Genomic DNA, 10,916 nt, shown 5'->3' on the forward strand with positions numbered 1-10,916 from the left:
GAAATGCAGATATAAAATATATTTACGAATGGATATTCTATGATTACAAAGGGGATTTGAGGTGATGTATTCCTACCTGTGCTTTGTGAGAGGTGCATGTCGATGTTTTTTTGGTTTTGTTTGTTTTCTGCTTGTGATGGGTTGATTGGGCATGTGATGGTCTGTCCAGTCTGTGTGAGTGGGCGGTGGATGGTTGCTAGTATCGGTCGCAAGCTCAACACTGGAAAGTAGCACGTGGGGGAGATGTTTGTTCGATGTACAGTACAAACCTTTATACACTACCGTTCAACAGCGCAAAAAAAAAAACAACGCACAATCATAGTAATGCAAGGAACATGCACAGTTCGTCATGGAATTGTATTTTCCAACATCCTGAGCATAGTCTGTTTCAAAAAATGTTTTAATTTATTATTATTTTTTCTTTTCATCCATTTCATCAGGGAAAGTGTTTTTAAGCATGTCAAAAGTGATCTGCTGCGTACAATGCAAATCATTCCGCCAGTCACGCATTGGGAGATGCGAACCGGCATGTCCGGAGTTATTTTGTTTTACCTAAGTTATTTCCAAATATATTTGTATACAGTATTTATGAGTTATTTATTCCGGGACGGTGGTCTTCCAGTAATACAGAGTGCGCGCCGCACTCTGTCGTGCTGTGCCGAGCTTGTAAGAATTGGGATGACAGTATTTCACGTTGTAGCAAAATTGTTTCTGAATTATTTTTAATTAGCGAGATTGTTTGTGCTCAGGATCCTCCCTCAACAAAAGATGAAACATTCCAGCTTAGAAACTTGTCTTTTTAAGTCAACCCGGTGTTCTCTGCACGATTGGTTGTCTATTCATCACTGAGCAATAGCAAACCCTTAACGGCACTGTGCGAGCAAATGGTAAATATCAGGAAAAAATAAATAAAATAAGCAAGCCTGTTAACTAATGGTTTATCTGTTACAAGATACTGTTTGTGATGAGGTGTTATGCAAATTTGCTTATTGTGTCCCCCCCCCTTCCAAAGATCTAGAATAGAAACCTAAGAGCAGTCAAATGTTCACATTCGAGCGCCCGCTAGCTGTGTTTTTGTTGCAATAGATCAGGTAGGTCGTTGTTTTAAAGGGGACCTATTATGAAGAAGTCACTTTCAATGCTTGTGCATATACATTTGGGTCTCTGATGGGCTAACTAACACACAAACTGTGAAACAAGACAAGTCAGTTGTTTTTTTTTGTGTGAGCTGTCTATTTTCAGAAAACATTGTGGTGAAACACAACTTTCAGATTTGTCTCAGTCCTATGTCACATTGAGACACAGTAGAATTAGAACCGCCCCCCCATCTGACTCAACAAATAAATCTTTTAAAAGAAAGAAAATAAAAATATATTAAAAAAAAAAAAGTGTTTTTAGTTTACATGTATTTTCTGATGTTTACATGAAACAAAATCCCCACTTCAGAGGGTCCCATGTCTGTTTCCCTCCAAGGCCTAATTTAAAAGTTAGTTGACTTTGTTTGCTGTGCTGACAAAGTCAACTAACTTTTAAATTAGGCCTTGTAGATCTAATGAGTGAAGATTCAGCAACTGGATTTCTTAATTCTCACCTCAAATTTATTCAGAAACAGAGTTTGGTGGACTGCTCAGGTTAAAATTGGCCCTCAGAACCCGGAATTTTTGCTCACACCCCATTGGCTCACAGAACTCGGGGCCTCGGGAGGTTGGCTCCACCCACAAAAAATAGCCTGTTTTCAAACAGGCTGGTATGGAGGTATGTTAGAATGGCTCTCATGCATGATCTTGAGTGGTAATTTCAGCAAAAAAAATTCTAAAACATGTTTTGGGGACCTCAGAGACTTAGTGTGTAAAAGGGAGCATAATCGGTCCCCTTTAAGATCTTAGAAGTGAAGATTTCAAAGATGAAAAAGGAAATTATTCTGGAAGGAAGATGAATACTGTGAGCACTTCCTCAAAAGGAAAAAAAGTTGGGTTTTTTTAATTGCATTGGTTCAACTGTTGATTTTGTTCTTTTTGTTTACTGTTTTGCTACAACTGTAAACTTGCCTCTGACTTAGGAACGTGTGTCGATACTGTTCAGCTCTCCCTGTCTTACCACTTGTAAATAAGGATTTTATGCCCTTTTGGGTTCTAGTCAAGTGTGAGTTGTGCTGTAATTCTGTAATGCCAGATTTGCTAAAAATGAGCAATCAATAAACTATGGAATCTTAAAATTACCTGGAATGATGAGTCTATGGAATCAGTTTGTTCGCGGGGAAGATTCTAGTAAATTATGGCCACCCAGACACCGGAGTATTGTTATTGACAACTATTTGGTATTCAGAATGTTATATTGATTCTACAGTTCCGATCAAAACTCTTATTTTCTTCTATAATATTTGAAGTCGTCCTCTGTCGTTTGGGAGTCTGAAAACACACAGGCAGCTGTATTAACGTAGTGAATTTAATATTGAGAGAAGTAAAAACCATGTACACGTGGCTACATAAAGCTTCTTGGCACGTAAACACATAGATAATACATACATTCAAGAATAGTTTGTGGCAGGAAGTAAACATGGCAGAAGTACGTACACGAGAATCACTATATAGAAAATGGAATCTGTTACAGTATACACACAAGCTTCATAACATGCACTTTTCACATCTGCTAAAGGAGGAACAACATGAAGTTAGTGTAATTATGTAAAATAAGACACCAATATGATTCAGTAAATAAAATATACATTTTTCATTGGTAAGTGCTTGTAAACAAGTAAGGCATTCTAATACACAGGTGCAGCACCCGGGTATTAAGTTGCAGATTGTCCGGCTTGGATGCAGGTCAAGCCATCCCTTAGTCCAGTCCACTGGATGGCTGAGTTGCTACATGGCTGTGGGCAGCAAAATGAGCAAAGTTATGCAATGGCGAGTTGCTAGATCCAACCCCCCCCCACCCCAAAAGAAATAAAGTCAATAGGCTGCTGCCTGAACCTGCTCCTTGTTTACCTGCAGTTTCATGGAATTATTCTTGGAAGTCTTTTTACATAATGCAACGTGTGTGTGCGCCTGCCTAGGTTGTGAAACTGGAAAGGCATAGACACGTCGGTGTCAAATTGGTTTGTCTGGAGTAACACTCAGATCACATCCATCTTTGAAATGCAACAGAGGGAGGTCAGAGGCCATCGGGTGGGGATGTCCAATGTCTAATAGGCCTGGACCTGGTTCGGGAGAAGCTGGCACCCATTGCTGACATGGTTCATCACCTTCTGCTTCAGCTGGGCCACCTGCTCCCTGAGCACACTGGCCGTGGAGGCCAACTCCGTGTTCTGCGTCTTCAGCGACTTCACCTTGTCCTCCAGACGGGAGATCCGCTCCAGTTTCCTCTTGCGGCATTTGGACGCCGCTATCCGGTTCCGTAGCTTTTTCCTCTCGGCCTTGATGCGCTCCTGGTTGTCCATGTCAATGGGGGACAGCGGTGGGCTGTCCCCGAAGCTCTGCATGTCCGGCACCGTCTGTGGTTCGTCCTTCACGGCCCCGGCGCTCTGGAGTCGTGACAGCGCCGCCGCCGCAGCGGCAGCGGCCGCCTGGTGCGGGAGGTGAGGCGGCGGGGGAGGGAACGGAACCGTGTCCGTGGAGTAGTTGATCGTGGTGCCCAGGGGACTGGCGGCGTATCCGTTCAGCGTGGTGTACACAGGCAGGGGATCGGAGGCTTGTAGCCCCGCGGACACCGCGCCGGAGCCGAGCAGCTCCAAACGGTCCGCGGACACGCACGCCGCCTCGTGCAGCTGGTTCTGCTTGTGGAGGTCCTCCAGCGCCTTGACGAAGCCCTCCGCGAACTCCTGCTCGTCGCTGGCTGACTTGGGGTAGAGGAAGTGCGAGGTCGGCGTTGTGCCGGTGCTGCTGCTGGTGACCAGCCCGTTGGACTGGATGATGAGGCGCTCCAGGTCCGGGGAGGCGAGCTTCAGGAGGCCGAGGTCCGGGGAGTTGAGGATCCCGTCCGCGTCGCGCAGCGGGTTGGGCTTGAGCTCGGAGTCCTGCTGGTGCTGGTGGTGTTCCTCCAGGTTCAGGCTGATCTCCTTCTTCATCATGCTGCTTTGGGAGTAGATACTGGAGGCTTTTCGGCAGAGGATCGTTTCCATTCTACACCCTCACACGAGGGAGCGCTGCGCGTTGCGCATCAATAAAATGTTTCTTTTCCTTCCCAAACGGATCGAAGCTGACGATTTAGCCTCCGACCGAACCGGATTTCAGGTGATCTAATCGCCTCGTCCGCCTTTTGTTGTTGGGTTCCTCCACCTAACCGCTGGGCGAGTCCTGCCTGAAGGTCTGTCCGTCTTTCCAGAGAAGTGAAAACGAGTCTTCCGAGATGGTACGTCTGCTATGCGCACACCCAGCCCTCCGCTCGCCTTCTAGCCCCAAAAATTCCATTATGTCACTTCAGAGCGCGGAGATTGGCCCGAAATGACGTTCGTTTCCGGTTTGATTTGCATAAGAGGCGGCTCCGGCCCCTGTTGCCATGGAGACGGTAGGTAAACTACAAACATTGCAGTGCATTGTGGTTTGATGTCATAGCGTAAAAAAGCTCAGGGTCGCTAGAAGGGAGCAGCGACTGGGCGGGGAAGGTACACGGGCTGAGGCCGAGACAACATGGAACAGGCCAGAAGAACAGAATAGAATGGAGTGAACCCGTTCCCCCATCCATCCCGGGCTCTATTTTAGAGGCCGACTTAAAGTGGTAATCCGTGAGGTTGTTTTGTAAAAAGAAAAAAAAAAATCCCATATTTGACATACTACTTAGCTGCCACTTTATAAGAAACAGCCACGCAATGTATTTGCAGCGATATACAGTGTGTGCTCCTCTATATGCGGTTTCCGTTGTTGTTGGTGGCAGGGTCCGCCTTGCAAAGACCGGGCAGATGCGCAAGAAGTGAAAGGGAGTCGCGGTGAACTGGACAAACCAGCCGTAGCTCGTTGTGGCCAGTAACCTGGAGCTATGGATGAATATTTAGAAAAAAAAAACAACAGCAACCTCGGATCCAAAAATATCCCCAACTACCTCAAGTGACATACAATGAAATAAATGTAGTTTGACCGTATAAAACTGTGTATTTGTTCTTGTTTGAGATTTTCCCAATCACTTCTGTTTGTGGCTGGGAACATTTTGCCTCAGGACTGAAATGGTTAATAAGATACCACCTTTTTACCTGTTGCATAAAAAGGGCGTATCTCATCACATAAACACAAACAATGCGATGGTTAATTCCCTTAACTCACTGTGGCTGAAAGGTAAGTGTTGAACTGTCCACACCCTGATGGAATGGAATAGAATGGAATAGAATAGCTCTGGGGGGACCATCTCTTTTCGCCAGAGACTCTAATGTTTGACGTTACATTCCACTGCATATGTATGAAAGTATGTATATGTATGTGACAAATAAAAATCTTGAATCTTGAATCTTGAATCTTGAACGGCAGCTTCATAGTCGTCCTAAATGGACGGCTACTGTTTCTAAAAAAAAAACTAAAAAAAACCCATCCCAGTCTTTTGCCAGGTGGCTAAAATATACCACAGTCTGTTTTCCAAAAAGGCCCCCGGAGTCGTTTACCGCTCCAACGCAAGATATTTTCAACATCACAGAATCATTACATTTGACAAAATTACAAAATCCCATATTTCTTAAAGTCCCCTCTTTTAGGAATAGAATCCTATCTTGTGACGATGGTGACAGACAGAAAAAATAAAGAAGTAAGACCTGGCTGGCGTGTTAATAATGCCTGTGGTGGAAACCAGAATATTATTATTCCACCCACAGAAAATCGAGACGTCAGCAGACTGTCTACATCAGCACCACAGAGAGCAGAGGGCATCACCAGTTTCCATGGTAACAGTGACATAGCCAGTGACGCAGGCGAGAGAGAGAGAGAGAGCGAGAGAGAGAGAGAGAGGAAGGTGAATGAGTTGTGGGCGGGAGGAAGGCTGGTTGTTAGGGACTGCAGTGCAGGTTTGTGTGTGTGTAGGTGGGCGAGTGTGAAAATGAGATAAATGTCATGTATAAAGTTGGCGGTCGGTCGAAATTAGAGCTTTCTTTCCTAACATGGGAGAATGTATCCTTCCATTATGTTCACATTTTCACTCATCGTACTTTAATTACTGTGGCCAGCCTCTGAGAGCCACACTCTCTTGCTCTCGAGTAGTTGCGTCCAAAACTGTGTGAGTCATTTCACAACCCAAGGGCGTGGACTATATAGAGTGCGCTGAGTAGAAGAAGAAGGAGAAGGGGGGGGGGGGGGGACATATTATTCTTGGCAAAGGTCTTCATTAAAAGAAAGATTTGCCTCTGGGCCTCGGTGGAAACACAACAGTGCAGCTCCTCAAGGCAGAGTAACCACCTGTGATGTAGGTGTCGGAGCAAATCCGGATGAAATGGCCGCCAGAGATCAAGCGAGGCCGATAATGAACGTGCCTTGTTATTTTTGTCCTTGTTTTATTATTTAATCCGCGGCGAGGGCTAAGCCGATCAAGCAGGCGTGAGGTTTTTACAGCGAGGCCATCCTAGTCCTTGTCCTACAATCCCATATCATTCTGTAGACTGCCAGATCGATCGATGACATGTTTTGTGCGTCATACACCGCTGCTGGTGAACAGAGGTGACCGTTTGACCTCCCGGTACATGTTTCATTCGGTCGCTCCGGAGCTTCGTATCTTTTATCTTTCTCGTCGCCTGTACTGTACGTGAGCGTCATTCCGGCGCCGCTGTTGCAATGCGCCCTGCTGTCCGGCAGGTGGCGGTGTACTTTCACTTGGCTCGGTGGCGTGTGCGTTCCGCTTTAAGTGAAAGGAGCCCGTACGGCGGCGAGGCTGCGCACGGGGCCCGTGGCTTGCGTGGGCGGAAGCGCCGGAGTCAACATGGCGTGAGGACGAGCGAGAGACGGGGTCGGCTCCACGATCTGCTATGAAGATTTACCAGCCCCGCCATGGCCGCTAAAAGAAAAGTGATAGTAACAGGTGAGTGGGGGCTGAATGTGTTTGTCGTACGTCGCTGGCGTTGCAACTGTATGCGTCACAGTCCGGACGTTAACGTACGAGAATAATCCGGAACGTATTTGTTTATTCGCCGGTGACGCTGCGTGTGTGCGCTTTGCAGACGCACTACCGAACGTGCGTGTGCGTTCATGTGCATATGATTCGCGGTTTTGTTTGATTGTTTTCGATTTTTACGGTTTAGAAAATAACTCATCAATACGTCTTCCTAATATTTAATTAAAAAAAACAAACAAGTGATTAAGTCATAATTTCCATATTAAAAAAATAATACAACATATAATAACAATTACTTTACATTTAAAAAATAATAAAGTGATTGAGTATTCATTTCCAAAATAAAAACATTTGTATAATAGTATATAAAGTAGTATAGTGTGTATTTATGCATAAGAAAAATAACTTTAAATAACGTATAAATAAACTAAAATATAAAATATATGAAAGAATTAACAATTAATTTGTTGTCTTAAATTAACTGCATTATTTTATCTAATGGAAGAAACGACCTATAGTCACCAATCAATCAAATTAAAAACAAAGCTGCATGACGGGTTAAGTGTGTGCACGGTGGTGTTAATATTCAACTTGGGGGTTACCTTTAGACTTTTACCTCAGGTCTGTTGTGTGTTTACTCATAAACTGCAATGTTGTATTTTTGTCACAAGACTGACAACCTGATTATTGACTCAGGTCTTTTTCTTTGTTTTCGCAGGGTTTGAGCCTTTTGGGGAGCACGCAGTCAACTCAAGCTGGGTGGCTGTGCAGGTAATTCCTGGATTGATTATCTTGTGTATGTACAGTATAAATCACACAACTTGCCCAAAAACTCTGAAGAGTTTACCAGTGTGAAACCGCAAGTTAGAGAGTATTACTACAGTTTGATCAAATGGCGCATGCCGTTTAACACGCACTTCCTGTTTCTTGAGCTTCCAGGAACTGGAGCGGTTGGGACTGGGCGGGGAGGTGGACCTCTATGTGTGTGAGGTGCCGGTGGAATACCAGGCGGTCCAGAGTCTGCTGCCGTCCCTATGGCAACAGCACCAGCCACAGGTGATAAAGGACCCGTGGATTGTGGAAACAAGAGAACACAACAACGTATTTGTATTTAGATTCCCGCTTATGTATGGTAAACAAAACCCAAACAACCTCCAATGTGGAGCTTTTATAGTCTATGAACTAGGTAACAATGAAGCCAACAAGGCTTATCATTCAGTAAAACGGGAATACATTGTGGTTATTTCACGTTCCCTCTTCAGCTTGTGGTCCATGTGGGGGTTTCGGGGTTGGCCACCACGGTGACTCTGGAGCAGTGCGGACACAACCAGGGCTACAAGCGTCCGGATAACTGCAGCTTCAGCCCGGCCTCGCAGTGTTGTGTGGAGAGCGGCCCCGATTGCATCCACTCGGTGCTGGACATGGACGCTGTCTGCCAGAGGGTCAACAACTCCGGGCTGGAGGTCTCCGTATCTGTATCCCAGGACGCTGGCAGGTCAGATAAGCCCATAACGACCGAAACATCACCACCAAATGCATACATATTTCATATTGTTCAAGTAGTTTTAGTAAATTGAAAAAAAAAAAAAAAAAAACGATCACGCACATTGTTCCTAATCTCATATTTTCTTCCTGGTCTTTATCATGCATAATAAATGTGCATAAATAAGAAAAATAGTAATAATATAATAAGAAAATAATTTTCCAAAAATTTCTCCTTCTCTTGAAAAGGGAAAAAAAATAATACAAAAAAACAATATTCTACATTCAATGTTGATACAGTGTTTGGATCTATAATCACGCTTATTTAAAATATAACAGAAAAACAAATGTAACCAATTTAATAACCATCTTTGTGTCCTTTACGAAGAAACTCCATATTACACCCTCTAATGGGGTGGAGGGGGTTGGTCTTTGGGCAGACAGGGGTCCAGGATCTTGTTCAAGGTTATTTCAGGACCTTTTGAGACAAACTCTCAGACCACTACTAGGCCCCCGGAACCAGTCAGCCAAATAGACTTTCACTTTATTATAGCAGCTTTTATGCTCTAACATTCCTGTCCTTGTTGATGTTATTACATTTCACTGCATATATGTATGGAAGTATGTATATGTATGTGACAAATAAAAATCTTGAATCTTGAATCTTGAATCTTGAGGCCTATAATAAAACCATCCAAAATATTTTGCTACCATTGTTTATTTTGCTCTTTTGCCAGGTACCTATGTGACTACACCTACTACACGTCTCTGCACTTGGGCCGGGGGCGGTGCGCCTTCGTCCACGTGCCCCCGTTGGGGAAGCCCTACAGCAGCCAGGACCTGGGCCGAGCGCTGCAGGTCCTGGTGCGGGAGATGCTGGAGCTGCTCCAAGACACCCAAGAGCAGAACCAGGTGCACCGGCGCTGCTGCCAGCACCGGCACTAACACTGGCCAGATCACCGGTATAATTGGGGATATTTTAATTGGTTCTTATGTTCTTTTTTTTTTTTTTTTTTTTAGTTGGGACCGTCTAAGTGATAATGACTGATAATTTTCTTCCCTGTCTCAACCCCTCAAGGTGGGGTCGTCCACTGATGTCCATATGGCTGCGATTTGGGACCCCCTGCCAGTTTGCACGTTTCTGTGATACGCAGTCACCTGTTCGGTTCCTCGACTCCAAATTTTGTGAAATCTTTGTGATGTGTCAAACATGAAAAATTATAATCTGCGATGTAAGATGCACTACGTACAGTGTACAAAATGTAGGCCTTTATGGAGAACGTATGTACATTGGTGGCCGTATAAAGCACTTTATAAAAGCAGGATTTGTACATGGCTGTATTGTCTGGAATGTTAAGAAGGCATAATTTGGCTGTGCGGCAATAATTCCATGTTGTTAATTAGAAAATGCAACTTGCTGTGAAAGCTACACAAGCCACATCATTCTCAATGTCAAATCTGTGGGGTCTCATATATATCAATATATCTCCACTGTTACTAAAGGTGTCCTTTTAGTTATTGTATTTTATCTTTCCTATCAAATTTGAAGTTGTGTCCAGATGGTGATCATTTCAAAGGGTTTGAATCTAAAGTCGGCGACGGAGCAAGAGCCCATGTGTTTATCTCAGGGAATTTAATCGCACCTGATGCAATCATATTATTTCATAGACAAGTGAAATGTCCTTGTTTCCTTCTAACATATTGGAATTTCAGATTTGCACATCACACAAGTCAAATTATCCATAACCCATCGTATCATATGCGCATGCTTTTTCTCCTTTTACTTCATTGATTGATTCCACCTGACATCTGGACACAATACAATTTAATGATGGCTAGTGTTGTTAGTTACATGCACTTAAACAAGAAAATGTACTATTCTGTATAGATTTTACTTTATTATTTTTTACTTATTTTACTTGTGTATATGTTTAAGGGAGGTGATTTAGATTTTACAATTTAGTCTGATTTTTCTTCATACGTTTTTAAACAACATGTTTTGGTTGTTGCATCTCTCCTCATTCCCCGTTGTCATTTTCCCCCTTAAACTGTATAGTAACACGTTTACTATGAAGCACCAACAATAAAACACAGTGAAAACAGCAATTCGAAACCATCCAAAAAAGTTTTAAACCACCTGTTTGAGTTCTGAATTTAAGACTGCGTTTTTGACTTAGACTACTAAAACAGATTTGACTTGGTGTAACCGGTTCTCACGCCACCATTTCAGATAAATACTTTATTAGTCAAGTTGTTATTTGGAGAACTTCTTTTACTCATACTCGAGTTAATAGGTTTTCAAAGTAACTACTTTTACTTCAGGATCTTTTTTAAAACTCGTTATGTGCGGAAGAGGATTCGGGCCACATGGAAAAAAAATTATGCTTATGTATATTTTTTCTCACACATATATA

General features: G+C 43.5%; 2 protein-coding genes across 2 annotated transcripts; one reads left to right on the plus strand and one right to left on the minus strand.

Moving 5' to 3' along the window:
* Positions 1–2,431: 2,431 nt before the first annotated feature.
* Positions 2,432–4,379, minus strand: jund (JunD proto-oncogene, AP-1 transcription factor subunit). Its single transcript, XM_080011619.1, has one exon. It carries the CDS (start codon positions 4,118–4,120, stop codon positions 3,185–3,187), a length of 936 nt encoding a protein of 311 aa, XP_079867745.1. The 5' UTR covers positions 4,121–4,379; the 3' UTR covers positions 2,432–3,184.
* Positions 4,380–6,877: 2,498 nt separating this feature from the next.
* On the plus strand, positions 6,878–10,602 carry LOC307237966 (pyroglutamyl-peptidase 1-like). The gene is made up of 6 exons (XM_080010783.1): positions 6,878–6,987; positions 7,739–7,791; positions 7,960–8,076; positions 8,283–8,515; positions 9,240–9,464; positions 9,581–10,602. The coding sequence occupies exons 1-5, from the start codon at positions 6,957–6,959 to the stop codon at positions 9,445–9,447; spliced, it is 642 nt and encodes a 213-aa protein (XP_079866909.1). The 5' UTR covers positions 6,878–6,956; the 3' UTR covers positions 9,448–9,464; positions 9,581–10,602.
* The last annotated feature ends 314 nt before the right edge of the window (positions 10,603–10,916 follow it).

Source organism: Zeus faber (genome assembly GCF_960531495.2).
Source record: "Zeus faber genome assembly, chromosome: 12".
Lineage (NCBI taxonomy): Eukaryota > Metazoa > Chordata > Actinopteri > Zeiformes > Zeidae > Zeus > Zeus faber.

Coding starts and splice junctions, on each gene's coding strand:
- jund (XM_080011619.1), bottom strand. CDS start 4,120: ATGGAAACGATCCTCTGCCGAAAAGCCTCCAGTATCTACTCCCAAAGC.
- LOC307237966 (XM_080010783.1), top strand. CDS start 6,957: ATGGCCGCTAAAAGAAAAGTGATAGTAACAG. Junction 6,988..7,738: donor AAGAAAAGTGATAGTAACAG/GTGAGTGGGGGC, acceptor TTGTTTTCGCAG/GGTTTGAGCCTTTTGGGGAG. Junction 8,516..9,239: donor GTATCCCAGGACGCTGGCAG/GTCAGATAAGCC, acceptor CTCTTTTGCCAG/GTACCTATGTGACTACACCT.